The following is an 18,129-nucleotide window of genomic DNA, read 5'->3' as shown; positions in this document are numbered from 1 at the left end:
CTACGCTAATAAATCGCAAACCTGAAAATCGATATAAAGACACTCGCTATTCCAAACTCCAACTCGCTACGGGGGCGTGTGCGGAGTGGGCTGCTTTTATACTCCACAGAAGAGAGGCCGCTGACGTCGGCGCCCTCCTGCTGACGTAAGCGCCCCGCTCAGAGCTTATCACGAAGGAGACCAACAGTAAAGCATGTAATGCACTCGATAAGGTGCAGATGGCGCCACACAGACGGTTTTGGACACAAAGACAGGATTTCAACAAATATGCACTAAATTGTTAAAATAGTGACAGATACATGTAGACAACACTATAAGATACCCATTTATACAACTTAGCTAGAAAAAAAAGTTGATTTTGGGGTTAGTTGTTCTTTAAAGTTTCTGCACAACAAGTTAATTGTTTTTGTTTCTACCCTTAGGCCGAGTATGAAGCTGGTCAAGTTTAAGAAAGGAGAGAGCGTTGGTCTGCGATTAGCGGGAGGCAACGACGTGGGGATTTTTGTGGCTGGCGTTTTGGAGGACAGTCCCGCGGCGAAAGAGGGATTGGAAGAAGGAGACCAAATCCTCAGGGTAAACACATCGGCAGTGATCATTAAAAACGTGAACAACAAACTCTCGTTATTGCCAAATGTGGAAAGACTTATTTAATTTCTATCACGAGGGGAAAACATCTGCCGTCATTTCTAAGCGGCCACACTGAAAGATCACTGTGTACTTGTCCTTCGGGTAAAACTACTTAAAGTTCTGCGTAATGAGTTCTTGGATGGTCACTGCAATGCATTTGTTAGTCTGACTCACCCCAAAGCGTCGTCTAGTGTCAAAACTCCCCTTGTTTTCAATATGAACACACAAAGGCGCTGGTTATTGCCCTTTGACCTCTGAACAGTTGCCCTCTGTTAAACCAAACACTAGTCTAACTTTGTTGTTGGGATGATGCAAACTCTTGATGTCATCCTTGGAGCTTCTCTGATTTGTTCACACAAGCCATAGGATTACAGCTGAACCACGCGCCAGTACGTAGTGAAATAACAACATGCTTGTCGTGTTTGTGAGGGCAGTGGACGAGTTCCAATGGAATGCATGAATGTTTACAGTTTACATGTCATTTCAGAGCCCAAAACAAACTCCTTTAAACAGGGAGCTGAAATCGGATATTTCAAAACAATAGTATCAATATCTCACCAACATTTATTTATTGTTATTTCATGTCGTTGTAAAAAGTAAGGATTCAACTATATGGAACTTGGAGCGATTTTGTCCCATGAAAGCGTTTGCTCGCATGCAAACCGAGCAGCACGTGGAAAAGTGGAGCTTTACTCGCGTAACATTTTCTTGGTCGATATTAGATTTGTGGCCCTATTGCTGTAATACACATCATTTCAATCAGGTGAAGCATGTTTCAGCACTTAGCACTAAATTACCTCCTAAGTATTCTGGGATGAATTGGACATTCCCAATAAGTAAGTAAGTGCTTTATTTGCCATTGTACACGTGTTCAATAAAATAGTGTTCAGGTGTTAGTCCTGAGCCGCTGTGACTGAGCTACAACACCACTGTAGGCCAGCCTGACCAGCATGTTTTTGGAGGTCGGGGAAACCGTAGCACCCGGAGGAAACCTGGCTGGCTGCCTTCAGTCTCCTCTGATCCTCTGAAACGGTGCAACCCCTCCTCGGTTTGTCCCCGTTTCTGATCGCGGTGTCCTGCACTGGTCAGCTCCACCTCCTCCTTCCTCTTCCTCCTGTGCAGTTCCCTCCGCTCCACAATTGTCTTTCACCATCTTTTGGGAAGAGCTTAGCAGTTAATCTGTTATATTCTCCAGTGAACATCCATTAGCCAGAACAATAGAAGGCATGTGTGGCTTAGCTGTGATTCTTGCCTGGGTACCTCCTCGTTTGTCCCTTCCTTGTTTCCTGTAGTGCCTTGTGACGCCTCCACTGTGCTGCAGGTGTGGGGGCTCTTGGTGTCTTTTCAGTTTCTCAGAAGAAGAAATTTGTAGGTCTCAAATTGGTTTAGCTCATAAGGTAGCTGTTTACTTTTAAAAAGCTTTTTTCTTTTGGACCATTATGGACTCTTTACAGTAAAAAAATCCACTGATCCCCACAAACCACAAATGCAGTTCACAGAAAAGGCAAAAATGCAGCCGTGCCGAGAGAGGGAGGTTGCTATAATAAACCAATTGAGATATAAAATGTAAATTACCAGAGTCACCGTCCACATAAATGTTTGTGGAGACTGCAGCAGATTATATATATACAATATTTATACGGTATTGAGAAAATCGGCCCACCAGCAAGTAAACCTGCCCACTCCTTGACTAAAACTTGTTATAGGATCGATTAGTTTAGCCCTTTCAAACTCAAATCAACTTTTGAGAACAGCGTCTCCATCTTGAGACTGTTTTCCTTGAGTTAATGCGTACTCACTCATTGATAAAGACCTCAGTGTCAGTGATTTCTGGGAAGGATAAAGGTGTCTCTCTGAGGTGGGGTTGAGCGGCCATGTGTTTCTTGTTCCCTGCTGCCCCCGGAGCAGAGTCAATAAACAGCAGTTATTGTGTTTGGGATTGCAGCAGGAGATGGGGGGGCGGCGTAAAGAAAGTGGACTTCCTGTTCTCGCAGTTAGGTTCATTCAGGCGTAGCACCCAATCCTAGATAAAGAAGAGAATTGTGTTGCTGCACGTCATTGGGAAAAATACTGCTGTGAAAACCCCAGAATTTGCCCATTGTAAAAAATATTGTCTAAGATACTTACCATAAAATACCATTGTTTACATTCCATATAGTATTATCATGATTTGATACTTTTGATCAACTTAAAACAGTGGCTGTGCCTGTTCGCTAACACATGTGCTACATATAAACAGTGGCTTAGGCTTAATACTGTATGTTTCTGTGTTGTTTCATCTATAGGTGAACAATGTGGACTTTGCCAACATTATTAGAGAAGAGGCCGTGCTGTTTTTGCTGGATCTTCCGAGAGGAGACGAAGTCACAATTCTGGCGCAGAAGAAAAAAGATGGTCCGTTATTGTCTCACCTGTGAACACTGTATGTTTTACTGCATTATAAGCTCATAAAGTTGATATTGTTTCTTTCCCCCAGTGTATCGGAGGATAGTGGAGTCAGATGTGGGCGACTCGTTCTACATTCGGACACATTTTGAATATGAGAAAGAGTCACCGTACGGACTGAGCTTCAACAAAGGAGAGGTTTTCCGTGTGGTGGACACTCTGTATAATGGCAAACTTGGATCCTGGCTTGCTATTCGTATTGGCAAGAACCATCAGGAAGTGGAAAGAGGCATCATACCCAACAAGAACAGGTAAAGCTACTATGGTGGGATAAACACATACAGTTTATGTATTTGGTAAAGTTCTGTGCAGTCATGAAGGCAGTGGTTTCACAATATAAACAATTTAATTACCTGTAAATGCTATTGGATATTGACAACTCAGGTGTTTATGCAAAAGCAACGATGTCATATCATTCGCCATCCTACCAATCCTTGCAGTGTTTTCCTACTGACTGTTTTTCTTCGCTGGTCCCCACAGAGCCGAGCAGCTCTCCAGTGTGCAGTACACACTCCCCAAAACGGCCGGCGGAGACAGGGCGGACTTCTGGAGGTTTCGTGGGTTGAGAAGCTCCAAGAGAAATTTGCGGAAAAGTAGAGAAGACCTGTCGGCTCAGCCGGTTCAGACCAAGTTCCCAGCGTACGAGAGGGTGGTGTTGAGGGAAGGTCGGTCTCTCTTGCGTGCTAAAATATCTTATCTTAGCGTTTTAATAGCTATTTCACTGAACTTTATTCTTTTCTTCAGCTGGTTTCCTGCGGCCTGTGGTCCTCTTTGGGCCCATAGCAGACGTGGCCAGAGAGAAACTGGCCCGGGAAGAGCCTGACGTTTTTGAACTAGCCAGTGAGTAAAGAGTCTTGTCCTGTCCTTGCAGCAGTTTTAAGATTGTATTTATACCCCAAATGATTATTAATAGCTACTAGCTGCAGAGAGATTTGTTACCCCTGTTTCTTTTCTTATTTGTCACAAAATATATATCTGCATTGTTATCTCTGCGGACACATCTGTGTTGTTTTAGCTTGAATGCACAAACTAATGTGTTGTCGTTATGAAATAGAGCAGCATTATAAAACGTCAATTAACCCCTGAGACCTCTGGGATTAAACTCGGTGTTTGAGTAACTATATTGTCTTTTCAGAAACTCAGCAACAACAAGGAGGGGAAAGTACGTCATACAGTGCATCAACTTGTGTTATTTTTTGTTGCTTTTCTTATATTCTTTGCTTAGTGAATGGCAGAGAAAACTAGCTTGTAATTTTGAGCATTATTTAATGCTTTGTGTATTCACTGAGAGGGATACCACTATATTTAATCCTCATTCATATTTATTAACCCGCCTGGCTTTAAAACTAAACCATAATATGTCCATTTTATCTTGTAATTCATTGATTTCTTAACACGCACATCAACAGTTTAAATTTAATGGTATTCCTCTTTCCTTTTTGAGGTTGCTCAAGGCAGCATGCAAACCCTGTGTGCGGCAGAGGTTTCTCAACACGCTCAATAGCACAGAACAGTTCCTATTTGTGAGCCCTATGATACACCCTTGTCCCGTGAACAGTCCCAAACAAACCATCTGACAACAACAAATTTATAACCCATGAAAAAGAATAGATGTGGCATTTAAATCTCATTTGTTCCAGCATTTGTATTTAAATTTTCCCTTCTGTTCAGTATGAAGCATATTGGACAGAACCATCGCTTATATCTGTCGTAGAATAGACCTCCTTACACATCCTTGTTGACACATCCCCAAGACTTATAGTACTGTAGCAGAAAATAGTAGTCATATTGTAGCAGTGTTCTCTACCCATGATGCAACATGACATGATTTGGCACCCATCCACGTTTGAATGTCTTGCTGGTTTAATTAAAATGCCATTGTCCGCTCCTGTACGCAGATTACGTGCTATGGATCTATTTTTAGAAGGGAGTGCATGCTACAAGGATGTCTAATTGGGGCAAAGGAGCACAGTGGTGATGTTTAGCTGCTGTAGTGGACATGATGCAGTGACGGTCTGTGGTTCCCTTTGCAGAGAGCGAACCCCGAGACGCAGGAACGGACACCAAGAGCTCGGGTATCATCCGCCTGCACACCATCAAACAGATCATCGACAGGGTGAGTCAGGAGTCATCAATGTGCTGCAAATGCTGGCACAGATGAATGACAAAAGGCTCCAGCACATTTGTTTTGGTTATGGACATTGTGTACCCAAAGGTGTTTTAATGCTGGTCACTGCTGCCACCTAGTGTCTGCTTTCAAAAGTGCCTAAACACTGACTAATGACACTTTTTTTTATTTTATTTATTCTTTTTTCATGGTAATGCAACATAAAATAAAGCAACAACACTTTACAGCAATTCTGCACAAAAGCCTCAATAAAGTATAGACATTCACTTAACTAAGCTCATAGGATTTCAAGTCTTTAAACAGTTAGTCATTTGTCATTCATGGTTTTGACTTTCAGGATAAGCATGCTGTTCTGGACATCACTCCTAATGCGGTGGACCGCCTAAACTACGCCCAGTGGTATCCCATTGTGGTGTTTCTGAACCCAGATACCAAACAGGGCGTGAAGACCATGAGAACCCGCCTCTGTCCCGAGTCTAGGAAGAGCGCCCGAAAACTGTACGAACGTGCCCTGAAGTTACGGAAGAACAACCACCACCTCTTCACCAGTGAGTCTGCAGTCTGTGTGTGTGTTTGTGTGTGAGATACATGGTCCTCTAATGGAAGGCAAACAGGATAAGTCGATAGCAGCTTATAATGGAATGTGTCGGTCCTGGAGTCACGGGCCACATTTGTTGTGTCTGGCCTTGTTCGGTCTTGACAAAAGAGGCTTTCTGAAACTGACTGTCATGCACCATCAGGCACCATCAGGCACCATCACCAAGATTTGTCTGCTGATGCATCAGAGTTTTGTTTTGTTTAGGCTTAATCAAATGATCAAAGTGTATGTAAAAACTCTTCTATTAGTATGTGTGGCTGTTAACTCCCTTTGTTCAGACACGGAGCTGCTGTTTGTATATAGAGTGTTTGATGGACATCAAAGTGGCTGTAGACGTGGTCAGTCTGCTTCAGGGCAGCTCTGGCTTGAGCTATCACCTCGATGTGTGATGAAATTAAATGTATGTTCTCTTTCTTTGTGCTCAGCGACCATTAACTTAAATAACATGAATGACGGCTGGTTTGGAGCTCTCAAAGAGACAATCCAGCAGCAGCAGAACCAGCTGGTCTGGGTCTCAGAGGGCAAGGTAAACTCTCATTTACAGTATGTAGTGCTAACCGTATACTGCAGATAGTTTGACCCTCTCTCTGCACTGAAGGCGGACGGAGCAGGCGATGATGACCTGGATATCCATGACGACAGGCTGTCGTACCTGTCGGCTCCGGGCAGCGAGTACTCCATGTACAGCACTGACAGCCGGCACACGTCTGACTACGAGGATACAGACACCGAGGGCGGGGCCTACACCGACCAGGAGCTGGACGAGACGCTGAATGATGACGTGGGTCCACCAGCGGAGCCCGCCATCACACGCTCCTCTGAGCCGGTCCGGGACGAGATACCTGTGATCCAGGAGCCTCCGGGATACGCAGCCTTCGCCCCGCAAGCGGATGCCTTGAACCGCATCGACCCGGCTGGCTTCAAGGCCCCGGCGCCGCAACAGGTAGCGTTTCTGAGGCCTGTGCGCCTCCCCTGTTGTCTAGAGGACGTGGTGTGCGTTAGGAGAGTGTTCTGGAAGCGCTACTAAAGCCATAATGTTATACTGCTACTTACCTCTATATAAGCTAATCCAAACTTCTGTGACCAACTATTTACTGCTCTCAGTATTATTCAATATATTGAATACATTTATTTCATATACAATATTTATATATATTTATCTATCTATCAAAATTATACTGTGAACGTTTGTGGCTTGGTGTCAGTGGGAGTGTTTTTTATTTCCAAAAAGTGGAAGAATTGTATAAATGTTATTGTATAATTGTATAACCGCGAGTTGTCTTATTGCCACAACTGTTGCTAATTTTAACTGAAACGTGTTGTTCAAGTGTCTGTACAAGTGCCCATGTTAATCTCAGACTTTAATCTAAAGACTCTGATACCTGAAAGTATTATATGTGCATGTTCCATGCAAGTGTATCCAGTGTTACTGTGAAATGTATTTTCCGAAAGTGCGGAATTGGCTGTTGTTACACCAAAAGAGCTGATCTTGTGGTTTTCTGTCAAAGACTAAGGAATTCAATGTATTGTAACCACAGTATTAAATTCTAACAGTATACTCTGATTATATGCATTTGTCCTGTTGCTAATTCTTTGAAAAATGCTTTCAAAATGTTGAGGAGGAGCTAAAACTATTTGGTGCCTGATTTTAGGTTGTGATAAGATGTAGATCTTTAAACTTCTCTACAGCATCTCAGAGCATGTTATTAAACATTTCTGAACCACTTCACAGAAAGCAGAGGCCGCTGCCGTCCCTAGCATCCCCCAGCAGCCTGAGCCCCTGGCTGAGACAGCGCCCCCCGCTGTTGATGTTACTGTAAAAACTATAGGGGTTGTGAGCACTGACCAGGCTCCTGCAGCTCCCGTCAGCCAGCCCAGCCCCAGCCCAGAGGCAGGCTCTCTTAGGAGGCTGACCCCTGAGCTAGCACCCCCCAGTGTCCCACCGGAGCCTCTGCAGCCTGGACTCAGTACTGACCCAAAGGTATCGCTCTGACTCTCTGAGGATGTGGCTCTCTGACTGGGCCCAGTGCAGCTCATTGAGGCCCTCTGCTGCTGCCTGTCCACTGCCTCCTGCTGCTGCTTCTGTCTCTTTCTCCTGCATGCTCTGACCACAGTGCTGCCGGGGAGCTGTGTGTGTGCACGTGCCGACAGTAAACAACAGTGGAGCTGCTTGTGCCATATGCAGAAGACCAGTCCCTGTTGCTTACCCTCTTTGCATGGCCGCGACTTGTTTGACCCTGTTAACCTTAAAATGTGGATGTGTGTGCAATTACTGTTAAACTTGAATTGTTTTGTTTCTTTGTAAAAGTACCCATTAATTTTTCATCTATCAAGCATATAGTGAATAAGTCTTCAGCTCGAGGCAGCCCTCTGATGAGATGGATCTTTAATGGGTTCTTATTTTAGATAGTCTTTTAAATACTTTTTGAAAAATGTGCTTGTTGTAGAATTTTTTTTATAACCTATAATTTATTTGGATGTCAATAGATCCAAAACAATGGGACATATATTTTGTCAATATACATGTTGTAGTAGAACAGCTTATATCCTTTTGGTGCAAATATAATTTTTTGTAGTATTAATTAGTTTGTTTCATACAAGATGAATGTCTCCCATTGTGTTGGTACAACTGTGTCATTGCTTTAGTTAATTTCATGTTGCATTGTGCAGAGACGCGATTGTGTTGCAAAGTTATGTACCGCGTCAACATTAACTCCCTCTCAGCTTCTCTATTACAGGTCTTTTCTCTATTTTCTCTTGTGCAATTAATTTTTCACACTTTTAATGCTACTCTTTAGCATTTGCATCTGGTTTGTTGCATATTTTGAAAATGCATTTTGTGATGACACAGGTTTTTGACTCACTGTATATTTTGTACTTTGATAGATGTATCTGAAAGATCCTGTCAGTGACAACACAGGACGTCATGGCATGAAGTCTGCAAACTACAGCCCTCCTCAGGGGTACCACCCAGACCAGCAGCCATACCGAGATTACGACCACCCGCCCAGTCGCTATGACATCAGTGCCGGAGGCGGCTACACCGAACCAAAGTACCGAAACTACGACGCTCCATACGAGAACAATGTGCCTCATTATGACCAGCAGCAGTGGAACCCATACGGCAGCTCCCAGAGCTTTGACCGCTTACCCTACGCAGACGGGCCTGACAACCACTACACCCCCCCAATCCGCTACGACGAGCCTCCGCCCGCTCAACCCTTTGACGGACGGCCACGCTATGGCAAACCCACAGGATCTGGGCCTGTCCGGTTTGATGAACCACCCCCTGCATCCCATGAGCTGCACTACGACCCGGACTCTCACTTAAACTCGTACCCCTCTGCCCGCTCCCCCGACCCTTCTGCCCCGAGGCACAACTACAGCCAGGGCCCATCCCCACAGAAAGGCTTCAAACCTCAGCCGTACAACCCCTCTCCAGTAAACTCTAGCCCAACACCCCCTCCAAAAACAGAGAGCCCTTCACCTGCCCCTGTGGAGGCCCCAAAACCCTCACCTACAAACGACAAACAGGACGACGACCCCGCTCATAAGCATCAGTCTGTCCTGACCAGAGTGAAAATGTTTGAGAACAAGCGCTCTGTGTCTGTGGACCGTGTCAGAGACGCAGGGGAATCGGCCACCAACAAGGTAAAACTAAAAACATTTCTAAAAGACGTTTATAATCTCCTCTATGAACAAGGAATTCACAATTATGTTTTTTAGGCTGCAGGAGTCATCCCTAAAGCCAATTCTTTGAGTAACTTGGACCAAGATAAGCCCTACAGGTAATGTGTCCTTTGTGTAAATCTCTGCGGCACAGTGCGTATACAATCTTAACTGTTAATCTCCCCCAGAGCTCCAGAGCCGCAGAAGCCCCAGACTAAAGTCGCTGATGATATTGTCCGCTCAAATCATTATGATCCTGAAGAGGACGAGGATTATTACAGAAAACAGCTGTCTTACTTTGACCAAATTCAGTCTGGTCCCAGCAAACCACACGCACAAACCAACAACTTCCCAAGGTACTGTTTTCATAATGGTTCCTGTAGAAAACAAAAACGCGTTCTTTGTCTTGATTTTTTATATCCCATCACTCTGTCAGGACGGAGTCGGTAGAAAAGAGATACGAACCAGTCCCACAAGTGACACCTTCTTTGCCACCAGCCACACTGCCCAAACCTGCACCAGAGGGTTAGTAGCTTGAACATAATGAACAACTATTCAACCAAGCCATGGCAACAAATGTAAACTGTACATTTTCAACACAGTGAAGCCACATGCCAGCAGAGAGGACACCGTGCAGTCCAACTTCTTGCCTCATAAGAGTTTCCCGGAGAAGTCCCCGGTCAATGGCACAAGTGACCAGCACTCAAAGACCTCCACGAGCACCGCAGTACCACCAGCCTCCAGCTACAACCGCTACGTGCCCAAGCCTTACACCACCTCAGCCAGGCCTTTCGAGCGCAAGTTTGATAGCCCCAAGTTCAACCACAACCTCCTGCCCAACGACAAGACGGAGATTACTTCAAAGGTGCATTGCGACTTCTTACACGTCTTGTATAATTGGCTGTACAGTTTGATCTCGACCAATGTGTGTCAAATGTTATTCATTTATACTTGATTGTTTTTGATTCAGGTCCAGAGCACAAGCCCAGTAAAACCGCAGATCTCTCCTCAGCCTCAGAACACCGATCACGACAGCGGCGTGGACACATTCTCCCGCACCATGGACTACCGCTCCAAATACCAGCAGAACAATGTCAACGCGGTGCCCAAAGCCATCCCTGTCAGGTACAAGACCCCAGTATAGGCCCATTTCTACTGAGGCGGAACAGGATGGGCCAGATAGTTGAACCGTTCCGAGCGCAAAGGGGGATCCAAAGCATTCCAACCCCAGCCCCTTTTGCTCAGGGATCTGAAATAATATTGGCTACTATCATTTCATTACTTACTTTAAGTGGCCCAATCATTGTTTCTGTCCCGTCTTGATTTGTTGATGTGAGATTCAGACCTTCAAAATGAGGTTCAGCATGAGCATATTCCTTTAGATTTAGCTGGCGGAAGTCGTGGTTTTGAAGCGATGGGAGCCAAAACATTTGGAATTGATGCACAATATCGTATTTTTCTGTACGATACCATTATCGGAGCGGTGCATCCCTAGTCGTACACTTAAAACTATTACGACCTCATTATGTTGCTGTCAGATACTCATTACCTGCATTAAACCATGAGAACGAGAAATGAAAAAAGTTTTGGAAGTATTTTAAAAAAGGAAAAACAAAAGTTCCATAAGACTGCATATAAACTGCAGACTCATAGTGCTGTTTTTGAACATTCTTTAAAAAAAAATGAGGGTTGTTGTTTTCAGATAATTGCCCCTGGTTTAAAAAACCTATAACCTTCTGGATAGGAATAAATAGAGGGTTATGAATTCCTCCTGAATCCACTGTTTACATTTAGACTTCAGTTAAAATGGTATATTTGTAATGCGAGTGAACCTCTTGTGCCTCAGCCCCAGTGCTTTAGACGACGAGGAAGAGGAGGATGAAGGACACACAGTGGTGGCGACAGCGAGAGGGATCTTTAACAGTAACGGAGGCGTCCTGAGCTCCATCGAGACAGGTGTCAGCATTATTATTCCTCAAGGTGCCATCCCTGAAGGTGTGGAGCAGGAAATCTACTTCAAAGTGTGCCGCGACAACAGCATCCTGCCGCCGCTCGACAAGGAGAAAGGTAACGCCGCCGAAATAGACACGACACGAGGAGGCTTTCAGGAGTGTTCAGGCTTGTGATGTGTGATGCGCGTGGCAGCCTGTAAAAGATACTTTTAAACAGAGGTGCACAATATCAGAAAAGCTTGCATTCATTTACTGTGTTGTTGAAACAATGTGATTGGTTATCGCTGACACTGAGTATCTGCAGTCATCAATGATAGTAAGTTCTGTTAAACCAGACTTAATGTGATCCCTGGGATTTACTCGTCAAACAGATTTCCTTTTTTTTTTTTTTTTCATAGAAGCTTGATGAATTACATTTTAGATATATTTCCTTTGTTCTGAACATGTTTAACACAATTTTTATTATGTTATGTATGAAGCATTTTCTTGGCTGGTGAACTCGAGTAAAGCTTTGTAGAAGAAGCTCACAGGGTAGAAGCGTTGGAGGCCTCTGATACAGACTGCTCAGTTTAACAAATAGGAAAATGTAACTGTCTAATTTGAGTATGTTTGTCCAGGGGAGACTCTGCTCAGCCCGTTGGTCATGTGTGGACCTCATGGCCTGAAGTTCCTGAAGCCTGTGGAGCTGCGCCTGCCTCACTGTGCGTCTATGACCCCTGATGGTTGGTCTTTTGCTCTAAAATCCTCCGACTCCTCGTCGGGTATGCTGTGCTTTCTGTTCTTTGGGGTCGTTTGGGCTGGCTGTGTGACAATCTGAGGGTGTGGGGCACTGTTTCGTCAGCTTTACCTCTAGGTTTTATTCTCTAAAAAAGGCTTCATTACTCTAATTTTCCATGAACAAACAAATCTTCCGGTGAGAATGAGTCTAAAGGTAAAGCTGACCTTTTATGATCATGCTTTTAGATTGTTTAGTTCATTTAAATCATTCAAATGTAACCCACTCCTCCCAATCATTTTGCTCAATCACCCATTTTTACATGTCACAAAATTTCCTCTTTGCTTTCTCCTCTTAACACCGTCTCCTCTTATTTATCTGCCACTTATAAGTTTGCTTCATCACTTCAATAATTTAATATTGCATGCTGCAGTGGGAAATGTGCTTCTTCCTCCTAATCACATAGCCACCCAAATCCTGACCTGAAGAACAGCTTAAACATAGTTTTACAATTAAAAAGTGTTAATAACAATCCCCTAAACAGAATAACAATAACAAATAATTGTTTTGTGTTATTAATGTTGTGTCTGACGTGTAACTGGTCTGTAATGGCTTTCGTCTCTCTTTGTACTTCTCTTTGGTTGCGCTGTGGTCAAAGCAGTGATGATTTTGGCCGTGGTCAGGATTAGTTGTTAATTAGCCTCATTTTTGAGCAGCTGAATGAGATGTCGGCCCGCTGTGTTGCCCGCCGAATTGTGTGCGGATTATCAAGCAGCGCCTAATCCTCTTATTGTAAAGCAAGGCCACTCTCCTCCGTCCTTCTGCGCTCTGCTTCTGCCCCTTCTAATGCTTTCTGGATATTTTCTCTTTTCCCTTCTCTAACTCAGGTTATTTTATTGGACATGCATAAAACAGTTTAGTCCCTCCAATGGGATTTTTACACATTATTGAATCACTGAACTGAAATCAATTCATATGAGCATAAATGACACAAGTTGAAAATACATTTGAATATAAAAGGAATTAAGCGTTGATGTTACTGAGAGAATTGTAAATGTTGTATTTCTTTATTTATTACTTTTATTTAATCAAGTAAAACATTAAGAACAAATTCTCCTTTTAAATGTTGGCCTAAAACAAACAATTACAACAGTATAAAGTTATACAGGGAATTAAAATCATTTACGTAAAACATTTACATGAGTTGTTAACTATGTTCTCTAGCCTGTGTTTAGAAGCAGAGAGTGAGATCAGTTTTATTGTAAAAAAATAATAATAATAGTTCACCCTGTAAGAAGGATCTCATTTGGGAGACATATTTACTTAGTTTCTTGGTTGATTTTATAAACTGTGGTAAGTTTGATTACTCAAGTGTTTTTGTATCTGATGTGTACTTTTATAACTTTCGATCAATACAGACTCAAGTGTGGACTGTATTCAAACACCAGCGTGTGCTTTCGCTTAAAGGAATAGGCCACCGTTTTTAAATACTGAGATATGTTCTTACCTGAGTTTAGATGAGTTGATGCGTAACTGTCTGGTCTTTACGTGTGCGCTCAGTCACGCAAAAAGACCAATGTTGTTGTTAGCATTTAGCCTCTCCTCCTCTCCTCATGGACCCAAATGGGAATGAAGTTAAAAGCGACCAAGCTCTTCCACGTTTTCCTTTTGTAAATATGGTTTTGTGAACAGTTACTCGATCCAAGTAGAGTCACACAGAATGTTCTTTGCGGATGAAAAGGGGAACTATATTGTAAGGCGTAATAACACCTTAGGAGCGCTTCGACTTCCGCGCAGTAAAGTCGAAATGCTCGACCATAATAGTAAATATAGTCACCCTTTTTATCCGCTAAGAACACAACAGGAGGAGAGGCTAAATGTAAGCAACATCTTTTTTTTTGCAACTGAGCACACGCACAACAACCAGACAGGTACGCATCAACTCGTCTAAGCTCAGGTAAAAACATATCTCAGTATGGAAAAACTGTGGCCTGTTCCTTTCAATTATTGGAAATCTGTCCTACAGAAATATTTACAATGTGAAAAAAAGGCTTAAGCAGTTCATAAAATATAATCCCAATAATTCCCTTACAGATTGGGTTGCTTATAAATAATATGCAACGATGGATCATTGGAATGTTTAGTAAAATCTACAACATTTCAGTAATTTTAAAGGACCTTTATCGTTTATCTTTAATTTTCGGTAAATAATACATGCTTTAATTGATGGGATTGTTAAACAAAACCAACTCAACTGTACTGTAAACTGTAACTCTGTCTTTAGGTGACCCCAAAAGCTGGCAGAACAAGGCTCTTCCCGGAGACCCCAACTACCTGGTGGGGGCCAACTGTGTGTCCGTTCTCATCGACCACTTTTAAAGAGCAGCCGTAGTGAAGTTACTGACTGTGGAGGGAAATCTCAAGCACACGAACCACTCCCCACAACGAGCAAAAACAAGTCTGAGGAAAAATACCCTTTAAGTGCCATTTTACTGCAATGACGGCACTGACGACCAACACTGACGACCTTTTTGTGGTGAAAAACTCTCCCCATCCCATGTGTCGATGTGAAAACAAATGCATGCCCCACGTCCCTGAAGAATACCAGTTTATATGAGGCGTAATGTACCTTTTAAGATGGGTTTGTTGACTTTGTTCATATTACCACCAGCGTAAAAACAAGCTGAAAAAGCTTTGTAGCTGTATTTATACGATATATGCACACATATATATATATATATGAGAGAAATTGTGCTCACCTTTACAGTCAACATTTTGCCATTTCCCTCGACTGAACGTTCAATTTTGTTTTTACAACATGAAGCAGGTTTTATTGAAGAGATGAAGATTGCTGTTAAAGAGGTTTTTTGTCGAAGGATTGTGCCAGAGTTGAGTTTTGAGTGGCACATATTAAAAAGCTCTTCCGATTTTTATTTGTTTTTCCCCTTCCCTGTTCCCGCTGTGAAATCATAGTGTTTCTAGCTGGCACTGCGTCTCTCCTTCCAGCCTGAGGGAGATCTATGCATGTTCTTTACTCAGGTCACCACTTCCTGACTCCTATCTCCTACCTTTGAAGACTCTTCCTTTGTGTACTCAAAACACCAATAAGCAGTGATGCCTTATCTGCAGATTATTCACTTATCAAGACAAATATAAGTTGTGAATAAATGTCATTATCGGTTGCCATCTTTTTTTCTTTTTTTTTTGAGCGCCCATATTGTACAGGTCCTTCTCAAAAAATTAGCATATTGTGATAAAGTTAATTCTTTTCCATAATGTAATGATAAAAATTGAAAAACTTTAATATATTTTAGATTCATTGCACACCAACTGAAATATTTCAGGTCTTTTATTGTTTTAAAACGGATGATTTTGGCATACAGCTCATGAAAACCCCAAATTCCTATCTAAAAAAAATAGCATATCATGAAAAAGTTCTCAAAACAAGCTATTAACCTAATCATCTGAATCAACTCAGTAACTCGAAACACCTGCAAAAGGTTCCTAAGGCTTTTAAAAACTCCCAGCCTGGTTCATTACTCAAAACCGCAATCATGGGTAAGACTGCCGACCTGACAGTGTCCAGGAGGCCATCATTGACACCCTCAAGCCTAACCCCATAGAGAATCTGTGGGATATTGTGAAGAGAAAGTTGAGAGACCCAACACTCTGGATGAGCTTAAGGCGGCTCTCGAAGCATCCTGGGCCTCCAGAACACCTCAGCAGTGCCACAGGCTGATTACCTCCATGCCACGCCGCATTGAAGCAGTTATTTCTGCAAAAGGATTCCCGACCAAGTATTGAGTGCATAACTGAACATAATTATTTGAAGGTTGACTTTTTTTGTATTAAAAACACTTTTCTTTTATTGGTCGGATGAAATATGCTAATTTTTTGAGATAGACATTTTGGGTTTTCATGAGCTGTATGCCAAGATCATCAGTTTTAAAACAATAAAAGACCAGAAATATTTCAGTTGGTGTGCAATGAATCTAAAATATATGAAAGTTTAATTTTTATCATTACATTATGGAAAAGAATGAACTTTATCACAATATGCTAATATTTTGAGAAGGACCTGTATAATTATTTTGGGTTCTGCACAGTTTAACAGTGAATAAAAGTTTGCTCTTCTCTTTCTGCTATGCATTACTTAAAAATAACGTCAGAAAATAAGTGGCTGTAAATATAACTAGCATATTGCCTTGTTTTTTTTTTTCGTTTTGTTTTTTTTTGTTTGTAAATGAACTTTTTTTTGTATGGTCTTTCTTTTTTGTATAAAAATTTAGAGAAAACATGTTTTAAAAAGTGGAAGGAAAGTTTAACGTGGATATCTTTGTATTCTGGATATACCCTGCAGCCTTGAACTGACAATAATCTGTAACATTTTCTACATATAAACAATATAATGAAGTCTATGAGGATCCAAAAAATGCTTAGGCTAAAACTGCATTTAAAACATGTTCAAATGAAGGGTGTGTCCCCCTCACCACTTTGTGATACAGATGCTGTATCGTGTGCCCTTAAATGTATTTTTGTACTAATAGACGATATATTATGTAAGGCACACCAGTACTGTTTTATTTTTAGATATAACACGGCTTTAATTTGGATTTTTAGATCTTCACGTGTGGCTGACTTCTTTTTTTTTCTTTCCTCTGCAACACAATTTTCAGTATACCACTGTATTAATAAATAAATCATTTTTGAAGTAATATGACTTCAAGGAAACCTTTTTTGTTGTTGCTTTACACAAGTTTAGAGCGACGAGAGACCCTGGTTCACCCACGAGACCCAGCAGGGCACACACAAATAGACAAACTAGTAAGATGTAATACAGTTTTGAGCCACTAATTCTCTATACGGAATATTTCGACTATGTCTCAGAAAGTGAAAAGTGGACTAAGGATTGCTTTTATATTCTGCCCTTTGGCCAAGAGAGAGAATTTCATGTCAAATACCAGGTTTTCATCAACACAAAGGCTGTTAAATGTGCTCTATCCTCACTATTGTGTGATTTTAAAAGTGCTACCAGTTTCTCGAGAGTGCCTTCATCATAGATAGGCTCATAATAGGGCTGAAACAACTAATCGATTGACAACTAATAGATTATTTGAAAAGTTGACAACTATTTTCGTAATCAATCATTTTCTAGTAAACACAGACTCAAATAGAGCAAAAATAACATGATTTTTTTTTATTTTTGATGGAAACCCACTTTGTTTTTCAAGTTAGTGTTTTGTACATTGAACAATTCATCTGTTTGTGTCTCATCCAATCAGAAAGCAGAATTGGCACTTAGAGCCTCCAAAAAACACTCACTTTAAAGCCACACTGCATAGAATTTTACCCAATAAATAAAATTGAAATACAAGCATTTATCTTACGACAGATATTTTCATTATTGAAAAATTACCTCATGAATTTACAAACAAACCTGTTTTTGCTGTGAGCGGCTCAGCTCTCCTACGACATGACTGTAACTTCACTGGGAGTGGGGCGTCTCCAGCTCGTCTCCATGGAGATGTGACTAAAGTCAGCAGAATTTGAGATTTGAACAGGTTAGGTCTTCATCCAGATCCATATTTTGATCACCCATTGCAGTAATAGCACTTTCTGTTTGGAGCTGGTCATTAGGAGCATGTTCTGTAGTGATGGCAACAGTATAGTCCAAAATGTTACGCAGTGTGCCTTTAACCCCTTAATGCCGAGTGTCGCGAATTTACGACATACCTCGTCCTGCAAGAATTTAGCATCAACTTGAAAGCAAAAACACATCCGATCTCTGAGTGAGAGGCGGGACATGGCCACACGACAGACCCTCCAGAACATCCAGGAGGACAGTTCTTCTCCTCTGCACCTTCATGGCTCAGACCCTCCATTACAGACCAGCTCAGGCAACGAAGACCATATGCAGCCAAGAAGAGCGACACAACAAAAACATGAAACCTCTTATCATCTCACGAGCGTTGACGTTGTTTTATAACTCTGTTTT

The 18,129-nt window shown here is 42.0% G+C and overlaps 1 protein-coding gene across 8 annotated transcripts in view; it reads left to right on the top strand.

Annotated features, from left to right (window-relative positions):
- Positions 1-15,344, top strand: part of tjp1a (tight junction protein 1a) — an 86,134-nt gene extending 70,790 nt beyond the window's left edge. For 2 of the 8 annotated variants that reach the window (XM_079555661.1, XM_079555666.1), the window contains 20 exons: positions 423-573; positions 2,913-3,021; positions 3,104-3,323; positions 3,553-3,737; positions 3,817-3,912; positions 4,208-4,234; positions 5,106-5,188; positions 5,538-5,748; positions 6,224-6,324; positions 6,397-6,741; positions 7,531-7,779; positions 8,685-9,449; positions 9,525-9,586; positions 9,656-9,823; positions 9,904-9,992; positions 10,070-10,332; positions 10,438-10,592; positions 11,314-11,534; positions 12,037-12,180; positions 14,419-15,344. In XM_079555661.1, the coding sequence (XP_079411787.1) occupies positions 423-573; positions 2,913-3,021; positions 3,104-3,323; positions 3,553-3,737; positions 3,817-3,912; positions 4,208-4,234; positions 5,106-5,188; positions 5,538-5,748; positions 6,224-6,324; positions 6,397-6,741; positions 7,531-7,779; positions 8,685-9,449; positions 9,525-9,586; positions 9,656-9,823; positions 9,904-9,992; positions 10,070-10,332; positions 10,438-10,592; positions 11,314-11,534; positions 12,037-12,180; positions 14,419-14,513 (3,739 nt within the window). In that variant the 3' untranslated portion in view covers positions 14,514-15,344. The remainder of the gene's footprint in view (positions 1-422; positions 574-2,912; positions 3,022-3,103; positions 3,324-3,552; positions 3,738-3,816; positions 3,913-4,207; positions 4,235-5,105; positions 5,189-5,537; positions 5,749-6,223; positions 6,325-6,396; positions 6,742-7,530; positions 7,780-8,684; positions 9,450-9,524; positions 9,587-9,655; positions 9,824-9,903; positions 9,993-10,069; positions 10,333-10,437; positions 10,593-11,313; positions 11,535-12,036; positions 12,181-14,418) is intronic. The other 6 variants (XM_079555664.1, XM_079555663.1, XM_079555667.1 and 3 more) reach the window with 6 other exon arrangements.
- Positions 15,345-18,129: the final 2,785 nt, after the last annotated feature.

Source organism: Gobius niger, assembly GCF_951799975.1.
Source record: "Gobius niger genome assembly, chromosome: 4".
In the NCBI taxonomy this organism is placed as follows: domain Eukaryota; kingdom Metazoa; phylum Chordata; class Actinopteri; order Gobiiformes; family Gobiidae; genus Gobius; species Gobius niger.
Note: the sequence above shows the minus strand (reverse complement) of the source record. Positions and strands in the feature narration are given on the sequence as shown.